At 48.0% G+C, this 18,105-nt stretch overlaps 12 protein-coding genes across 12 annotated transcripts; 6 read left to right on the top strand and 6 right to left on the bottom strand.

The window, feature by feature from the left end:
- Positions 1-239: 239 nt before the first annotated feature.
- Bathy02g01130 (predicted protein) lies at positions 240-1,676 on the top strand (the record flags this gene model as incomplete). Its single annotated transcript, XM_007514638.1, has 1 exon — positions 240-1,676. One exon carries the CDS (start codon positions 240-242, stop codon positions 1,674-1,676), a length of 1,437 nt encoding a protein of 478 aa, XP_007514700.1.
- A 102-nt stretch (positions 1,677-1,778) lies between these two features.
- On the bottom strand, positions 1,779-3,347 carry Bathy02g01120 (predicted protein; the record flags this gene model as incomplete). Its single annotated transcript, XM_007514714.1, has 1 exon — positions 1,779-3,347. The coding sequence occupies one exon, from the start codon at positions 3,345-3,347 to the stop codon at positions 1,779-1,781; it is 1,569 nt and encodes a 522-aa protein (XP_007514776.1).
- Positions 3,348-3,597: 250 nt separating this feature from the next.
- Bathy02g01110 (predicted protein) lies at positions 3,598-5,127 on the top strand (the record flags this gene model as incomplete). Its single annotated transcript, XM_007514987.1, has 1 exon — positions 3,598-5,127. The coding sequence occupies one exon, from the start codon at positions 3,598-3,600 to the stop codon at positions 5,125-5,127; it is 1,530 nt and encodes a 509-aa protein (XP_007515049.1).
- A 496-nt stretch (positions 5,128-5,623) lies between these two features.
- Positions 5,624-7,822, top strand: Bathy02g01100 (predicted protein; the record flags this gene model as incomplete). The annotated part of the gene is made up of 1 exon (XM_007514918.1): positions 5,624-7,822. The coding sequence occupies one exon, from the start codon at positions 5,624-5,626 to the stop codon at positions 7,820-7,822; it is 2,199 nt and encodes a 732-aa protein (XP_007514980.1).
- Positions 7,823-7,955: 133 nt separating this feature from the next.
- On the bottom strand, positions 7,956-8,828 carry Bathy02g01090 (predicted protein; the record flags this gene model as incomplete). Its single annotated transcript, XM_007514972.1, has 1 exon — positions 7,956-8,828. The coding sequence occupies one exon, from the start codon at positions 8,826-8,828 to the stop codon at positions 7,956-7,958; it is 873 nt and encodes a 290-aa protein (XP_007515034.1).
- Positions 8,829-8,887: 59 nt separating this feature from the next.
- Bathy02g01080 (predicted protein) lies at positions 8,888-10,678 on the top strand (the record flags this gene model as incomplete). The annotated part of the gene is made up of 1 exon (XM_007514988.1): positions 8,888-10,678. The coding sequence occupies one exon, from the start codon at positions 8,888-8,890 to the stop codon at positions 10,676-10,678; it is 1,791 nt and encodes a 596-aa protein (XP_007515050.1).
- Positions 10,679-10,764: 86 nt separating this feature from the next.
- On the bottom strand, positions 10,765-11,370 carry Bathy02g01070 (predicted protein; the record flags this gene model as incomplete). Its single annotated transcript, XM_007514817.1, has 1 exon — positions 10,765-11,370. The coding sequence occupies one exon, from the start codon at positions 11,368-11,370 to the stop codon at positions 10,765-10,767; it is 606 nt and encodes a 201-aa protein (XP_007514879.1).
- A 457-nt stretch (positions 11,371-11,827) lies between these two features.
- Positions 11,828-12,726, top strand: Bathy02g01060 (predicted protein; the record flags this gene model as incomplete). The annotated part of the gene is made up of 2 exons (XM_007514454.1): positions 11,828-12,028; positions 12,079-12,726. 2 exons carry the CDS (start codon positions 11,828-11,830, stop codon positions 12,724-12,726), a joined length of 849 nt encoding a protein of 282 aa, XP_007514516.1.
- A 292-nt stretch (positions 12,727-13,018) lies between these two features.
- On the top strand, positions 13,019-14,212 carry Bathy02g01050 (NmrA family protein; the record flags this gene model as incomplete). The annotated part of the gene is made up of 1 exon (XM_007514948.1): positions 13,019-14,212. The coding sequence occupies one exon, from the start codon at positions 13,019-13,021 to the stop codon at positions 14,210-14,212; it is 1,194 nt and encodes a 397-aa protein (XP_007515010.1).
- A 148-nt stretch (positions 14,213-14,360) lies between these two features.
- Bathy02g01040 (predicted protein) lies at positions 14,361-15,368 on the bottom strand (the record flags this gene model as incomplete). The annotated part of the gene is made up of 1 exon (XM_007514974.1): positions 14,361-15,368. One exon carries the CDS (start codon positions 15,366-15,368, stop codon positions 14,361-14,363), a length of 1,008 nt encoding a protein of 335 aa, XP_007515036.1.
- Positions 15,369-15,489: 121 nt separating this feature from the next.
- On the bottom strand, positions 15,490-17,205 carry Bathy02g01030 (predicted protein; the record flags this gene model as incomplete). The annotated part of the gene is made up of 1 exon (XM_007514797.1): positions 15,490-17,205. One exon carries the CDS (start codon positions 17,203-17,205, stop codon positions 15,490-15,492), a length of 1,716 nt encoding a protein of 571 aa, XP_007514859.1.
- Positions 17,206-17,417: 212 nt separating this feature from the next.
- Bathy02g01020 (EGL-43) lies at positions 17,418-17,849 on the bottom strand (the record flags this gene model as incomplete). The annotated part of the gene is made up of 1 exon (XM_007514627.1): positions 17,418-17,849. The coding sequence occupies one exon, from the start codon at positions 17,847-17,849 to the stop codon at positions 17,418-17,420; it is 432 nt and encodes a 143-aa protein (XP_007514689.1).
- Between the last annotated feature and the right edge of the window lie 256 nt (positions 17,850-18,105).

The raw sequence follows: 18,105 nt of genomic DNA, 5'->3' as shown, positions 1-18,105 counted from the left end.
TGTTGTTATTATTACGAGTTATTTATTCAACAGAGAGAGAGAGGGAGACAGACGCGCGTCTGACGCAGTGTTGTTGGGCGTTTCTCGGGGGTGGCAGAGAACACCAACAACAACAGCAGACGCATTAATAGTATTGTTTATAACACACGTCATTTTTGACTTTCGAAGAACGTTTCCGTCAACTGTCAAACGGCGTTCTCTTGGAAAATTTGAACAAAACTTTTCATTCGCAGTAAAAAATGGCACCGAAACCAGACCTGGCGGCGTTCGGGGACTTCTCGCAGGTCGGACACGTCGCACCTGCACTCGGAGCGAAACTCGAATACGCCATCTCGATGATTCCGTGTAAAAAAAACGAAGATTACGCGTACTGTCACTTGTCGAAAATTGAAGGCGTGTGCGACGGGTGCTTTCTTCTCTTCGATTCGCACTGCGGCAAAGACGCGGGAGCGAGATGCGCGAAGAAGTTTCTGGTGTATTTAAACGAGATATTTTGGTCTATGGTAGAGAATCAGCAGTACGTGGACGACAGAGCGAACGCGCCGGTGTCGGAGACGACCGGGTTCTCGGCGTTTTTGGACGAAGCGGTTGAACGCGCGTGCGCCAAGTTGGACGAGGAGATAAAGAAGAAAACGACGAGCGGGACGACTTTGTGCGTGTGTTTCGTAAGGTTTGGAGAGAAGAAAATATTTTTGAAGTTTGCACACGTGGGGGATTCGCGAGCGATTGTGAAGAACGCGAAAGGTGAATGCGTGTTTGCCACGAAAGATCACAAGCCAAACTCTCCGGAGGAACAGGAAAGAATTCGAGGACATTACGATTCGCTTCACGGGAGCGAGTCGTACGCGAGGTTTCAAGATTTAGAACACGTCATGCATTCGCCGAGTAGTTCGAGAGCAACGAGTCGCGGTGGAAGCTTGAGAGGTGGAAAAACAACCGGCGAAGGAGGAAAAGGGAGGCAACCCCCCTCCCCTTTGACTCCTCGATCGAGCGGAGAAGAAGAAGAACAACAACAACAACAACAACGAGGAAGTGAGGACAGTAACGACAACGACGACCATTCGCTCATGGATAACATTCCCGCAAACGTAAACGTAATATTAGGGTCAAAACTATCGCAGTTAGCAGTAGCGAGTAGTGGAGGAGACGTGAGTAACACCAGGAACGGCGCAAATGCAGCCGCCAATGTCGATGAGAATGCGAAAAATCCAAACAAGTACCAAGTCGCAGATAAGCGCATTTCTTTCATCGGTCAATTCGTTTCCGACGATGCCTCTGGTTCGAAACTCTCGGAAATACGTCTCTTTAGTCCCTCGGGAGCATCTTACGGCATGTCCAGATCGATTGGTGATCGAAACTCTCCGCGTTCTATGATTCCTGTACCGGAATTTTCAAACTTGAGCTTTGATTACGATACGTTCGCCATGGTCATAATTGCCAGCGACGGTTTGTGGGACACGCGAACGAACGAGCAAGCGGCGCTTCTTTCAGGAACAGACGTTCAAAAAGGGTCGAAGAAACTTTGCATGTTAAGTTGGGACGACCGAGCGTATTCCGGAAAAGCAATGGATGATATTTCCGTCATCGCTTTCAGTTTGAACGCGGACGCGATGAAGAAGAACACCGGAAGCAGCGGGAGCAAAAGTCCAGAAGATGGCTGTTGCGTGATCCAATAGAAATACTACTAGATGATAATAATAATATAATAATAATAATGACGATAATATTTGTCGTTTGTACTATTTATAAGTCGATGAATGACAAAAGTTTATATACTCTTAAGACGAATACGTTCGCGCCGACATTTTCTCCAACTCATCTCCTAAGGAGGAGATGCCCCCCCCGGACGGTGAAGATTCAAATCGATCGCAAGGACGGCACAGTTGTCCAATCGATCCATCCACGATCATCTTCTCGTCCATCTCAAAGAAATCTTCGTACACGGCTTTGAAATGCTCGACGCACAACCTCGTATCCTCCGTCCCGCACATCTCCCGAATAGAGTGCATCGACAGCTGCGGCATCCCGACGTCCACGGTTCGAATGCCACTTCTCGTGCTCAAAATTGGACCGATGGTGCTCCCGCACCCCAAATCCGAACGAACCACAAACTCTTGCGATTTAATCTTTCGTCTCTCGCCAATTTCTTTAAAAATGAAAGACGTGATTGCATCGGTTGAATACCGCTGATTCGCGTTGTGTTTGATCACCACGCCGTCGCCAAATTTCGGTTTGTGCCCTGGCTCGTGTTTATCCGCGTAGTTTGGATGCACCGCGTGCGCCATATCCGCGCTCACCAAGAAAGACTTCCGTCTCGCCGTCGCTAACGTGTCCGCGTCTCCGTTTCCGAAGGCACTCGTCACGCGATCGACAAACTCATCCGTCAACGACCCTCCGGCTCCGGTAGTGCTCGCGCTTCCAACCTCTTCGTGGTCAAAATGCAACAACGCCCGTATGCCTTTCTCCTTCTTCAATTTCTCCTCCGTCGTCGCTTCCACTAAAGCCGCTAAACTACAATAACACGACGCCAAGTTATCTAATCTCCCAGATAATACGAATTCTCCGTTCAAACCGCCAATTTGCGACGGTTGCACGTCGCATAGCTGTAAATCGAAATCTCGAATCGAGGACGGGTCGCAGTTCAACGCTTTCGCCAGCTTCTCGAGAAATTCCGAGTGGTGGTGGTTATTTTCAGCGTTATCTGTATCATCACCGTCTCCTCCTTGCTTCTTCTTCGTCTTCTGTGTTTTCAACCCTAACAACGGCGCCATGTGCGTTTGAAAGTTCACCTTAAATCCCTCGGTATAGATGTCCCGATTCAAATGAATCGCCAAGTTTGGCACGCGTAACATCGGTTCCTCCATCTTAACCAATCGATGCTCCACTTTCCCGCTCTTCTCGTCCATTAACACCACTCTCCCAGCGACGCCTAAATCTCGATCAAACCACGTGTGCCACAACCCACCCCCGTACGGTTGCACCGCCACTTGCATCAAATCCGTCTGCGAATTCACCCCGACTTTCGTTTTCGGTTTCAGTTTGGGACACGGCGAATCCGTGTGCGCACCAATCATAACAAACCCGTTCCCGGGTTCGTATTCGCCCCCAATGGCGAACGCGACGATGGAGGATAACCCTCTGGTGTAGAAATACTTCCCCGTAGGTTTCAACTCCGAGTCCATGAATCGGTCTTTTTCCGAGATTTCTTGAAACCCATTCGCGAGTAATATTTTCGCCGAAGACAAAACCGCGTGGTACGGCGTCCAACTGTCGTTCAGAAATTGCACCATCTCTTTCGCATAAAGGCGCTTTTTTATCGACAAAACATCCTCCTCCTCCTTCGACATCTTCTCCTTTGAAATGCTTTTCTCTCTCTTTCGCTTCTTCTTCTCAAGTTCTTCTTCTCTTTCACTTCTTCTTCTTCCGAGAGACGAGAGAAAAAGATGACTTTATTTTTTGTAGTGAGCGTTCGTCGTGTGAAGACGTCGTTGAGACCAAAACCGAGAGAGAAAAAAAAAAGGAGAAAAAAAAAACGAGTGACGACGACATTTTTAAAGAAGAAAAATATCTTCAAAATTTGGAAAGAATCTGCACCCGATGATGCTCGTTTCTTCAGTCAGTTTTGTCACCAATGCTACCACGAACAACAGTAAGAAGAGGTTAAGAAGGAGGAATCGAGGACTCGCGTCTGTGGCCGCCGCCGGGGAAAAAAATGACAGCATTTCCACGTCATCAGAAGAAGAATTGTTCGATTTCTTTTCCATCTTGTCCTCTTCCATCGAAACAAAGATACGAAAAGATTTCAACGAGTTGATTCGAGAACCGATACTGAGTGGGAAACCGGAGGAATTAAGAGATACCATACCGGTGGAGAAGTTAGCGGACCAAGATTCAAAGTTTTTGGAGGTGTATTTAGAGAACGAATCAGACGCAGAGAAAAGGAGGATGGAGGAAGTGAAAGTGCATTATAAAGAGCATTTGCCACCAATAGGGAGCTTCCCGAGGAATACTTTACTGAAACCGCAAAGCGCGATTGTGTTTTTACACGGCGCGAATGGGTCTACGTTTTCGTTTAGGAGATTATTACCGCTGGTGGCGGCTAGAGTAGGCGTACGCAGCATATCAATCGACAGACCACCGTACGGGTTAACTTCGAGGCCGATGAAAACGGGCGAATTCGCGTATTCCAAGCGAGGGCAGGCGAAATTAATGGTACAGTTTTTGGAGAAGTTGGAGGTGGAGAATGTTATTTTAGTCGGCCACTCTGCGGGCACGAACGTGGCGATGGAGATGGCGTTAAAAATGAACGAGTTAAAGGGGAAGGAAAGTCGGTTGAACGTGGCGGGAATGATGTTCATCTCGCCAGCGGTGTTTGTTCCGAAACCGCCGTCTTTGAACTCCTCGAGTACTACTAATTCGTCGACGAAAGAGACCATATCGCCTTGGTCGAAACAAAGTAACAGCATGTCTCCAGAACGCCTGGCGAAACTGTTTTGGTTTCGAACGTTGATTAATAATGACGATTATGGTTTGAATTTAGTGCGTTCGTTTACGCGGAGAAACGCGAATCAAGTGCAAACTGGCGAAGGCTCCTATGCCGCGTTATCGACCCAAGCGAGAGAAGCGTATACCCGTCCGTTAGCCGCAGAAAACTGGGACAAGGCTTTGCTGCAACAATTTCGCGCCTCGATAAACGGCGGCGGTGGTTTTGGCGACGACGCGTCGCTCGTGCTCGAATGCGAAGCGTCTTTGGACGTAAACTTTGTGGACGTTTGCTGCGGTGAAAAAGATGAAACGACGCCCATCAACAAAGCCAGAGACTTACACGACACCCTGGAAATGATCTCGTTGTCCAGAAAGCAGCAGCAGCAACAACAACAACAACAACAACAACAGCGGTTGTCGAATACCGATAGTAATAATAATAGTTCTAGCATCGAGGCGGCGACGAGCGGTAGAAGTAGTCCTTCTCCCGCCTTTTCGGCTTTCCAAACGTCTTTCCGAGCGCTCGAAAACTCCGCGCACTTGCCCATGGAAGAAATCGGAGACAGTCGAGACGCGTTCGAATCCTACGTCGTTCAAACGTTAGAGAGAAGAGTCGAGGAGAATTTTGTCATTCGAGTGTAGAGATTTAATAATTAAGGCTGTGTGCTTATTCCGTACTATTAGAAGAAGAAGACAAAGAAGAAGACAATAAAGAAGAAATTTTTGATTTTGCTCTTTTTTCTCCCAAAAACAAAGTCGACTGTGAAAACCCCAACTTTTTCTTTTTGGACTTTTTTTCCTTGATCGAAGCAACTCTCTTCATAAAAATTTATACACGCAGAGATGGTACAACTGGAGATCCCGTTATCTTTCCCTCGCGGACCGGTACGTTTATTACCTTCTTCATTTTCCCTTTAACAGTAGCATTGATCTCCTCTCGTTCTTTTGCATTCTTTTGTATCATCGACGACGGGCTTTGTTGCGTTTTGAAAACCACAAATTTTTTCTTTCAAGAGGGGGCTCCCGGGGTCTAAATTTCATTCAGATGATGAGGAGGATATGCGGTGTTGTTTTGTCAAAACGCTTTTGCTGCGAACAAAGACTTATAATTCTCTTTTCTTTTCTCTCTCTCTTTTGAATGCTACGAATAACAACACAGAATGGGTACGTCGAGTGGGACAAAATAGACATAGATTCCATAGATTTGCCACCTTCGGAAGATAATTACGGCATTCCGTCCGACGACGAGGATTTAACGCAAAAAGACGGCGCAAATAAAGATGGGTCCAAAGACGAGAGCTCCATGATGAGCACCGCCATCATCGTCGATAATCTCCCGGAAGTGCCGGAAGCAAAATTCGTAAAACTCACGAACGTTTTGACGAAAATTTTCGGGCAAATCGGGCAAATCAGGGACGGCGGTTTGCACATGCCGATGGACCCGGCGACGAAGATGTCGTGCGGGTACGCCTTTATCGAGTTTTCTTCGAGGGCGGAAGCGGACGCGGCGGTAGAGCAAACCGACGGGTACAAATTGGATAAAGCGCACGTGTTTAAAGTGAGCAAGTTTGACGATTTCGAAAAGTACGCGAAGATTCCGGACGAGTACGTCGCGCCTGAACCGAAACCGTACACGCAGCGAGAAAACACGCAAGCGTGGATGATGGACGAGAGAGGGAGAGATCAGTTTGTCTGCCGATTCGGGGACGAGACGGAAATTTTCTGGAACGACGCGCAGAAAAGCACAGCAGTAGAGGAATATAAGAGATCATTTTGGACGGAGAGTTACGTGCAGTGGTCCCCGAGAGGGACGTATTTAGCTACGGTGCACAGACAAGGCGTGGCTTTGTGGGGAGGGTCAAGTTTCGGGAGGTTGGCGAAGTTTTCGCACTCGGGTGTGCAGTTCATCGAATTTTCTCCGTGCGAGAGGTACTTGTGTTCTGGATCGGCGCACGAGCCGTCTCGTGGGAACCCAGCATCGGTAGTGGTGAACTTCTTCGACATTGCCACTGGACAAAAGTTGAGACAGTTCTCTGGCGCGCAAAAGGATTTCTTGGCGAGCGCTAACCAAAGAGGATTCGTGTGGCCGATTTTCAAATGGAACGGCTTAGAATCGGAAGACGTTTATACTTCTAGTAGCTCAAAGAATGATATCAAAACAGAAGAGAATGAGAAAGAGATGCCTGCGTTTTTTGCTCGCTTGGCGAAAGATGCCGTTCAGGTGTATCAAGCGCCGGAGATGACGCTCTTGGACAAGAAGTCGGTGAAGCTCCCGGGCGTCTCCGAGTTTTGTTGGTCCCCTGGAGAGCCAATTTTAGCGACGTTTCAGCCGGAACAAAACAGTGGGAACGTGCCGGCGAGAATTTCGTTGATGCAGTTACCCTCGCGAAACGAAGTCAGGTCGAAGAACTTGTTCAACGTCAGCGACGTGAAGATGTATTGGCAATCGCAAGGCGACTATTTCGCGGTGAAAGTCGATCATCACACGAAATCGAAAAAGAGCACGTACAGTGGTTTTGAATTGTTTCGTTTGCGTGAACCTATGTGTCCGATGGAAGTCCTCGCTTTGCCGGACAAAGCGGAAAAGATTGTCGCTTTCGCGTGGGAACCCAAAGGTCATCGCTTTGCCATAATCCACGGCGACGGCGCGAGACCGGATGTCAGTTTCTACTCTATGATTGAAGCCGAAGGTGGTGCGAAGAAAGTGCACTTGTTGAAAACTTTGAAATCGAAAACGGCGAACCACTTGTTCTGGTCCCCGAATGGGTCGATGATTGTGTTCGCCGGTTTGAAAACTATGAACGGTCAGTTTGAGTTCTTCAACGTCGACGAGATGGAAACGATGGCGACGTGCGAACACTTCATGGCGACCGATGTCGAGTGGGATCCGACTGGAAGATTTGTCACTACTGCCGTGACTGGTGTGCACCAAATGGAAAACGGGTACCACATTTGGACGTTCAACGGACGTTTGTTATACAAGCAGACGCGAGAACGATTCTTCCAATTCTTGTGGCGTCCGAGAGGGAAGAGTTTACTCTCCAAAGCACAAGAGGCGGACATCAAGAAAAACTTGAAAAAATACTCGAAGAAGTTCGAAGAAGAGGACGAGAAAATCAAAAACCAACAAGCGACGATGTTGGACAAAGCGAAGCAAGAAACGAAGGAGAAGTGGGAAGCGTGGGTGGAAGAAAAGAAGAGAAAAATCGAAAGCGACGAGTACCAAGGTACGCTCAAAAAGATCTTGGGCGCCGAATACGAGAAGCAAGGCGCGGAAATCGTCACCATCGAGGAAGAAGAGGAGGAAATCATCTCCGTCGTCGAAGAGCCGCTTTAAATCCACGAAAAGAATAGGCAATAATAATTAATTATATACTAGGATACATCTACTACACAAAGCTATGTGCTACAAAATCTACGCGCTACAAACGTTTTCTTCTTTTAAAGTTACTTCTTCTCGTTTTTCCAACTCACACCGTGGTCCACCCGTCGGCGTCGGGCTCATTTTTCTTCTTCCCCATCCCTTTCAAGCCAGCCGCTAACTCCACCGCGTCTCCTTCTCCTTCGTCGTCCATCTCCTCACCGCTCGAACTCTCGCTCTCGTCCCCATCATCCATCTCCTCGTCCACTCCCGCCATCTTAAATCCTTCGTTCCTCATATCCGCCTCCCTAATCGCGTCTCTCAATTCCATCGCTTCCTTCGGTAACTTTTGCATTTCAATCTTCTCCACTAAACTCGACTCTCCTCTCCCGCACTCCTCAAACATCGCTCGCAGAACCTTCCCGACTTCCTCGTGCGACTCGTCTTCCAACTGCACGTTGAAATCCTCCGCGATGCAATCGTATAAAAAATCTTCGATTGAATCGTCTTTCTTGTTGGAATCTTTCAACAAAAACTCCAACGTTTCCTCTCGTAAACTTTGCGCTTTCTCTTTGCTCTGGAACCCTCCCCACTCGTTGACGACGGCCATGGTTAACGCCGTCCATCGCTCGAACACGGCTTGGATTCCTCTCAGTAAAAGCCGTTCGTTTTCCTCGGTGAAAGTACTCTTCTTCTTAGACGCTCCTTGTCCTCCGGATGATAAAAGCGCCGCTTTCGCCTCCGCCGCAGAACTGAAGCCGCCAGACGAAACATTCTTTTCATCGCTATTATTTAAAACGCGTCCGGAACGTAAGCGCGTGCCGTTACGACCACCAACAACAACACTCGTCTCCTCCATCTGTATCTCTTCTTCTTTCTTTCTCAATCTCTCTCTGTTCTCGTATTCGCAAATAAGCTGTGTGTTTACTACACTACTAATGAGGAAATTAATGAGAGATGAAACCTCTCCCCAAGAAAACATCTCTTTTCTCTCCCTCACTTTGATGTGGTGCTTCGCCGCTCGAGGAAAAGAAGAGGACGATGATGCGGGCATCAGTGGTACCATCGCGACGACTGCGACCACTCCTTTTCCTCTCGCTGCTCGTGATACTACTACGAACACCGACAAAAACGAACGCGTACTCTTCTTCTTCTTCTTCTTCTTCTTCAACGACGACGACTCGGACGACGCCGAGTTTGTTTCTTTCCGACATCTTCCAAAAGATGAAATCGCAAATATTCTACGACCAAACTGGACAGTCCGCGCCGACGAAATCGATCTCAAAGATTAAGATTCACGGTTCGAGAGATTCGAACGTGTTCGAAACCGACGACGTGGCGCCGATGACGGAGGAAGAAGTGGAGGAATCTTTAGCCGAGCACGAAGATGCCGAGGAGGAGGGGGAGGAAGGCCCATACGTGGTAGAGAAGAAGAGAAAAGAGGACGGAGAGGATGACGACGGGAAGATTGAAGAAGGCGAAGAGGAAGAGAAAGACGGCTCGATAACAGATGCGACGTTTGAGATGAAAGTCAGTCACAACGCGAGGTGGTGCGGAGGACAAACGTCTGGATTTGGATGGAAGGCGAGGAGCGAAGCGGAGAAGCACAGGAAGAATTTAGCGAAGAATAGCGAGAGGCGCAGAAGTGAATGGGGGGGGAGAAGGAGGATGTTAATGCCTTCTGTCGATGGAGATATAGGAATAGTAGAAGAGAGTGACGGTGACGACGAAAACGACGACGACGAAAACGAGAGCATACTGCGAACGATGCTTAAATTGAACAACAACGCGACGACGTGGTCTTTCGTTCAAGACGAAGAAACTGATGTATCCATAGAAAACGTACAAAGAAGAAACACGCTCGCGCTTCGAGCGCCGCGAGGTGGGAGGACTCGAGGTGGTACCGGTACCACTCCAATCTCCGGTAAATACTCCCAAGGGTATTTCGGGTGCGAACGAATTTGGGGTAAAATCAAAAACGAAAACGAGAATAAAGCCACGCGAGTCGACGCCATTCCCGATAACGAATTGTCGCCTGGATTGAGAGCGGTGAAAATGTGCATCAAAGACATCTCAAAATGTGGCGCAGACGCCATGAGAGGAGCGGCAGAGTTACCGTCCACGTCTCTCATTCACGCGTTGCCAAACTCGGGGAAGAAGAAGTATAACTCGTGCGCCGTCGTCGGCAACGCCGGGACGTTGTTGAAATCGAAGGAGTACGGAGAGGCTATCGATAAACACGACGTCGTCATGCGCTTCAACGTGATGACTTTAACCGCGCAACTCGCAGCCAACGTCGGCACGAGAACGACGTTTCGAATGGTGAATCATTTACGTAGTCGGCACGCGTGCTGTCCGAAAAGTCAAGGTGGAAAAGGTAAAATGCCCGAAAAAGGAGGCAAAGCAAAAGGGATGAGTTTAATCTTGTGGCATCCCGGGCGACAAGCGCAGCTTTTACGAGCGTGTAAAAAGAACATTCCAAACGCTAAAGTGACTTCAATACCGGAATCTTACATTAAGAAAGAAGTCAACGCGATGAATGCCATGCGTAAAGATTTAATGCGATTAGGATTTGGTCCGTTTAACGATTGGAAACAAGGCACGTCTGGATTCCACGGGATCTTATTGCTCGCCGGAATGTGCGACCATTTATCCTTGTACGGCATCACCAGTTTCAGCGCCAAGAAAGGTAAATCGAAAGGTCCAGATCAATACGGAGGCAGAGGAAGTAAGAACATGGCCAGCTGGGTGTGGCATGATTGGGAAGGCGAGGCGTACGCGTGGCGATTATTACACGCCACCGGAAAAGCAACCGTGTGTTCCAACTCGTGATATAATAGAAAAGTTAGGTGGTGTGAATACGTAGTTTTAATAAAATAGCATTAATAGCTCGATGCGACAAAAATGACTATGCGTATTTACTTATTCGTGTACGGATTCATCCACGCGTTGAACTTCTCCAACAGCGTTTTTTCCGGCGCGACCCCGTCGTACTCGGATCTCTCCTTCAGGACTTCGACGTCGTCGAACGGATTCACTTTACCTTGCCCTTGTCTGATTTCCTCTTCGCTAATCTTCTCCTTATCGGCTCTTCGAAAACCATATTCCAACTTCCCAAACGCCGGCGCGGCGGCCAACTTTGGGTACATTTGCAACGCCGCTCGTTTCAACGGTTCCTCGGCGTTCCATAACTCTTTCCCAATCATCCATTCCTCCTTGACGACCATCGGGCCAACTGGAAACCACTGGTTCGGTCCTTTCGCTCTCGCGAAGACTTCGTATTTGATTCCTCCACCAGCTTCCAAGTCATCAAACTTGCTCATCATTTCTAAATCCTTCGCGGTTGGTGGCGGCGGAGGCGGAGGCGCGCCCGTTTTCGGTTTTCTTTGTCTCGGCTTTTGCGGTTTGTATTCCTTCTTTTTCTTGTTATTATTACTATCGTTCAAGTCCGGAGCGTTCGCGCTTCTGACGACGAGGAGTGATGATTTTCTTCTGGTCGTCGTCTTCACCCTCATCGTCGTCATCTTCATCGAAGATGAAACTGAGGAGGAGGAGGACGACGACGAGCACGAAAGTCTTCTCGAAGGCGTCAAATTACTCGTCGTGGAGGAGGTTAAAGATGATGATAAAAGGGCGGTTGCGCGCATATTATGATTTAGTATTATGATGTGTGTATTAATACTATTTATCTGTAAGTTCGTGAAAGATTAATGCTGACGTAGACAAAAACGTTCGTTCCAATCGATGGATTTTCGTATCTAAAAAACACTTTTGCGCGAAAAAAAAATACACCACATCTCTCTCTGTGTTTCTCTTTGTTAAACTTATTACATGATCGCGAGCGGATCGCGCGCTTGTTTTGCCACCACCATCGTCGCAAAGAAGAAGAGCATACTTTTGGGAAAAGGATTATTTGGATCTTTTTCGTATCGTCGTCGTTTTCTGAGTCGTCCTTTTAAAGCGTTTAAAGAAGAGGAAGATATGAGTTCTTCTCAACAGCAAGAACAACAAGAGGAGGAACACAAAGTGACTCCGGAGTTTCCGAAAGGCGAGGAGTACCCATCTGGAAGAGGGGAGGATGCGACGACGACGACGCAATCGTCGTTTGCCGCGTGGGAGTTTGCCCAAGGGCCTTTCCACGGGAAGAAAGGGTTTTTGGTGACTTCGTTGGCTCCCGGGAGCGTGCGTGTTCTCTTCTTCTTTTTTTGTATCTATTAAACTCTTTTGCACAGGTTATCCACGCGGCGAAAGAGGCTGCAAAAGTGCTCAACGATACGTACTTTTCAATGTCGTACAACGCGCATCGCATCCAAGGCGAGAGACCGTTTAAAGAGGCGGTTCCGATGTACATCGATCAGTGCGATTCGGCGCTCTTCGTCGCGTTAAAACCGGACGACACGGACGCGAACCCGGCGCTTCTCGCGAAAGCCATCTTGGAAGAAGCCGCGGAAGGCACGTGGGCGAAACTGGAGCACGTTTGTCGAATCATTCCCGTTGAAAACTGCGCCGATAGCGCGGAATTCGAAAAACTCGCGGACGAAGTCGTGCCTCTCCACTTTCCGAAAAAAGAAGTTCCGGATCCCGAGAAAAGAAAAACCTTCGAAGTGCGCTTCGAGCAACACTGCCCAGCCGAGGGTAAACACGACGAAGCGCGATCCAAGAAAATCGTCGAACTGTTCGCGGCTCGCGTTCCCGAAGAAACGTACAAAGTCAATCTCTCCAACCCGCAATCGACCGTTCTCGTCGTCGAGTGCGGCAAAACCTTCTTCTGCGGCGTCGTCGACGATTACGAAGGTAAAATGAAAAAGTGCAACGTGAGAGAGTTTAAAAAGGCGGAAAAAGAACACCACCACGAAGCAGCAGCAGCTAAAGAGACTTAAAGTGAAAAAAGCTACTACTGAGGAGAGAGACGCGAGAGAAAGAGTACAAGAGAGAGAGACAAAAAGAAGTGGGATTCAAAATACAATATTTTGCATCAACATCAACAACTAACGCGCGTTCGTTGTAAAAAAGAGAGACAAAACCAACACATTTTAAGTACAAATCAGTGTGCACAAAAAATCTCGAGATCTCTCTTATTTTTCGAAAGATTATCCAAAGACACCATCACTTTCTTCCGCGCAAAAGCTCTCTCTTTTGTTGTTTCTTTCTTTCTCTTAAAGGATAAAAATCATGCGGGCGACTTCATCATTGACGATGCAAAAGAATAACAGCGCGACGTGCTGCGTCCCGCGTCGACAGTTTTCTTCTTCTTCGAAATCATCATTGTCATCCAAAAATCATCATCATCGTCGTCGACACGGGATGACGAGAGTGGTGCCGAAAGCAGTCGCCAACACGGCAAATCTCCCTTCGGAAAACAAAGACGTGAAAGTGCTCGTGGTTGGTGCGACTGGGTACATCGGTAAATTCGTGACCAACGAGTTGTGCAGTCAAGGGTACGACGTGACCGCGTACGTTCGTCCGAGGTCTGGGATTGGTGGTAAAAATACCGAAGCGGATGCGAAAAAATTGTTCACCAACGCCAAGGTAGAATTTGGAACGTGCGGCTCGATGGAAGACGTGGAGAAAAACGCGTTCAAAGACGGAGGCGAGAAGTACGACGTGGTGGTGTCGTGCTTGGCGAGCAGAACTGGCGGCGTGAAGGATTCTTGGGATGTGGATTATCAAGCGACGAAGAACGTGTTGGACGTGGCGAGAAAAAACGGCACGAAGAAATTCGTGTTGCTCTCGGCGATTTGCGTTCAAAAGCCGTTGCTGACGTTTCAAAAGGCCAAGTTAAAGTTTGAGGAGGAATTGGAAAAGTGCGAGGATATTTCGTACTCCATCGTGAGACCGACGGCGTTTTTCAAATCTTTAGCTGGTCAAGTCGAATCGGTGCAAAAAGGCGGACCGTACGTCATGTTTGGCGACGGACAGTTGGCGTCGTGCAAACCGATTTCGGAGAGAGATTTGGCAAAATATATGGCAGAGTGCATTCGCGACGCGAGTTTGGAGAATAAGGTGTTGCCGATTGGCGGTCCAGGGAAAGCGTTGTCGGCGTTGGAGCAAGGGACGATGTTGTTTGAACTCCTCGAGATGGAACCGAAATTCGTCAAGGTACCTATTGAAATCATGGACACGGTGATAAAAGTGCTCGATTTCTTCGCCGGGTTTTTCGGGAACATGACGGATGCTGCGGAGTTTGGGAAGATTGGGAGATATTACGCGGCGGAGTCGATGTTAGTGATGGACGAAAAGACGGGAGAGTACAAAGCAGACGAGACGCCGAGTTACGGGACGGATACTTTGCGGGACTTTTTCAAGAAAGTCAGCGTAGAAGGATTGGCGGGACAAGAGTTGGGCGATCAAGCCGTGTTCAAGTAAAATACACACCATTGTGACGTTGTATGTATTCTTTTGTTTCGCTCGTACTACCACTGTATAGTGTTGTCATGAACCAAATATCACTAATCTAAATATGCTACGACTAGAAAACGCTAAGAGCTGCTACGTTAAACTAAAAACTGCTCAATCAAGATGATTCCAAGATTTCGAGCGCCGCGCGAAGCTGATCGATGGCAGTTTTGGCGTCTTCGAATCCGAGCGCTGATACGGCTGATTTCGCGAGCGTTTGAGCCGATGCTATTTTTTCGTAATCTGGACGGTGCGCGTCGTTGGCTCCATTCGTCGCTGCTCTCGTCGATACTGTTGTCGTCGTCGCCGATCCCTCTTTCTTGAGGGAAGGAGGAGCTCGAGCGCCGACACCTGGGGGCGGCCCTTTCTTATGTCCTTGAGGTGGTGGTGATGGTTGATGTGCTACAGCTGGTGGCGGTGGCGGCGGCATTTCATCTTCTTCCCTTTCTTCTTCTTCCTCTACCCTCTTGTCGTCGACGTCTACATCCAAATCCTCTTTGAAACTCTCGCTTCGACTCGTCGTCGTCGTCTTCCCGCTCGTCTCCGGAGGATCTTCGCACGGTACTCCCAATCGTATCGCTTTGCTAATCTCTCCGGCTCTCCACAAAGCGTACCTCTGCTTCTCTTCAATCTCCGGAGATGTCGCGGTATCTATTCCTTCTTCTTTTCCTCCATCATCATCATCATCATCATTGGTTGATGACATCATCGATCGCAACACGTCGAACACGTTCGCGCTCACGTAATACAGTTTCGCAATTTTCTTCGTCCTGTTTTTATATTTTCGATCTTGCGCGTCCGCTTTGGCAAACAGCGTGTACGCGAACTTCTCCACGTGCAACGCGTCCAGTTGATGGTCTAAACTGTCTCTGAACTCCTCGTTATTCAATTTCATCCTCTCTAAATGCTCCAACTGTTCGGTGAGCGCGTTCGTCAATTCCAAAGTTCGGTGAAACTTTTTCGACTTTTCGACGCCGATATTCACGGCGTGAAGACGGCAATAATAGCTCGTTTTCGGGTCTACGTTGAGAAATTCATCCGCGCGGATGGTGAATGGACGGATTTCTTTCAACACAAGTTGGGATTGAGATTGATCGTCGCTTCCTCCTTCGCCCTCGTCTTCCATCGTTAAATTAGCGAGCGTCGATAAAAATGGAGTCACGTTCGTGATTTTGTCCCCTAGAAGCTGCTTCTTTTGACATGACTTTTTGCGTTTTATTCTACGCGTACATGCGGTACATTTGATTTTACATTTTTGCTTTTGCAGCGGCTAATACTACTTCTTCTGCGTCGATTCTGGCGATGCGCTCGATGTCAGCGACGGTGATAGAGCCGGCTTGGAGTCTTTGCATGTTTTTGTCCGCCTCCGCGCACTTCTTTACGATTGCTTTGACGGTATTTTTGTATTGGTCCTTTGATAAAGTCTTATCGCGGAATTGGGCGATGAGTAACGCTTTTGCCGCATCCGCGGCTGTGCGGTAGACATCGATGACTGGAGGAAGTGGAAGTTGTTTATCTTCTTCTTCTTTTTCTTCAGTAGCGTTCGAAGCGTTATTACCGCCATCACCATCACCTAAAGTATCGCGTAAAAATGAAGGAACGCTTTGAAGCACACCTAACGCATTGTTGTTGTTGTTGTTGTTGTAGGTGTAATCTGTCGACACTCTAACGCGAATTTTCGGTCGTTTGACGGGATCTGTCGACGATATGTTTCGTGCTAGCAACGACGAAGACGGTTGTTCATTTTCTTCCGCGCTTCTTCCCAACGCTACTTTCTTTTTTCTATTCGCTCTCTTCATTCTTTTCTCTTTCTCCTCTTCAGCTCTCGCCGAGTCCATGAGTTTCCACGCCGTTTCGACGTCAATGTTCGCGTTGCTCCTCGCGTTTTCTAAATCATTGGTGGTATTACTAGCATTATTGCGACCTCCACTTCCACGGCTTTGCGTTATCAGTGCAACCTCATCGACGTCGGGAAATTCTTCTTCTTCCTTCATCAGTCGTTCCCACGCGTCTCTCAATTCTTGAACGATGGCAATCTGTCGTCTTCTGTGCGAATCGCCGCGATTAAACGTACTCGATCCACCACCACCACCTGATAACCGCACTTCTCCGTTCCGCATTCTGTTCGCCTGTCTCCTTTCTCTCACCAATCGATTTTCTCTGTGCGCGGGATCCTCGTTCGCGGCGGATGCCAAAAGGGCGTTTTCCCTCAAAGCCAATTCGCCGTGTACATCCTCGTTCGTAGGATTGACCAACGCTTCCAGCATACCCAATCGAGCGGCAGGACTGGCATCTCCTCTCGGCGCTCTCGCCATTCGCGCTGCTCTAGACGTTGAACCTTCTCTTCTTGTTGTCGTTGTCGTCGTCGTTGTTGTCGCACCGGCAAGTCTCCTTCTATTCGCTTCTCTCTCTTCTCGCTCTCGCTCCCACCTGGCGCACGAAGGACAATGCCATCTCCCTCTCGGTACTCGCTGTAAACCAACGCAGGAAACGTGATAACCTTCGTCGCACCCGTCGCACAATAACAAGTTCCTCTCGTCGTCTCCAGATTGGCACACCGTGCATATGATGTGCTCCGCCGGATCTAAGTCTTCGTCTTCCTCCTCTTGGTTTCCATTTTGGTTCTTCAAAGGACAATACGTCGGTTTTTCTCTCTGATTGTTTTTTATGTCGTTGATATCGCTAATACTACTATTCTTATTATCATCATCATCATCATCACCCTCACCATCGCTCTTCTTCTTCTCCTTCTTCTCCTTCGCCTCTCTCTCGATCCAATAAAACCTCTGTTTGCACATCGGACACTTCGTCTCCACTCGAGACCAGTCATATATGCATCGATAACAGAACAAATGCGAACAGGATTCTATTCGTCCTCTTTGTTCTGGTCGAGACAAGCAGACGGAACAGACGTCGTCGTCGGGTAAGATCGACCAAGGTGGCCACTTTGGTTCTTCCACCATTGTCCTCGCGCAGTATCTGCTCTATCTATCGTCGTTTACATTCGTCGTGTGTGTGTGCCATTTTTTATGGTGAGACGATATGAGAGAATAAAAAATGAAGAAGAATGCTTCAAAGTTAATCAAGTTGGACAACTTTAGACAAGTTTGATTTGATTCGTGTCTTTGATGAATATAATGTGTATGTATGTAAACGTAGGACTATAAAAGAGCTATTAGTGTTGAGTACGCATGTGCCTTTCCAAATTACCAGCTAGAGCAAAACGCTTCTCGCACACTTCACATTCATAAGGTTTCTCTTTCGTGTGCGTACGCATGTGTTCGGCCAATTTGGATGGATATCGAAACACCTTCTCGCAAAAATCGCACTCGTGCCCTCTCTTTCTCTTCACTCCTTTAGCGTCTTTCCGCGTCTGATTTTGCTCCACGACATCGTCACGTGGCACGCACATAATCCTCCGCAATCGCTCTACGTCGTCGTCTTCTCCCTCTTCTTCTTCTTCTTTTTGTATCTGATGATGATTTGCCTCGAGATCAGCCTCCTCGTCAGGAATCCTCGAACACAACACCAAAGGTTCTTCTTTCTCTCCCTTCAAAACCGTCCTCGCGTTCACCGCTCTTTTCGGATGTGGATTCTTTCGTCTCATCACTCGTTGTTATTATTTGTAGTAGTAGTCGTACTAAAACGAGTTGGTAAATAATAATCGAGAACAACAACAACTCGCATGTGTGATCTCACGTGGTAAAAAGAGGAGTTTTGAAGAGACTGTCAAGTCGTTTCGTTAAAAAAAAAAAAGAAAAGAAAAATTTTGAAATCGCCAAAAATGTGCTCTCGCGTTCTCCCTTCTCTCTCTCATTTGCACTTCCCGCACTTCCATGAGTAGGCCGAAGAACGCTGAAAGA

The sequence above is a fragment of the Bathycoccus prasinos genome (genome assembly GCF_002220235.1).
Source record: "Bathycoccus prasinos genomic : Chromosome_2".
Taxonomy (NCBI): domain Eukaryota; kingdom Viridiplantae; phylum Chlorophyta; class Mamiellophyceae; order Mamiellales; family Bathycoccaceae; genus Bathycoccus; species Bathycoccus prasinos.
This window is presented reverse-complemented; position numbering and strand designations above follow the sequence as displayed.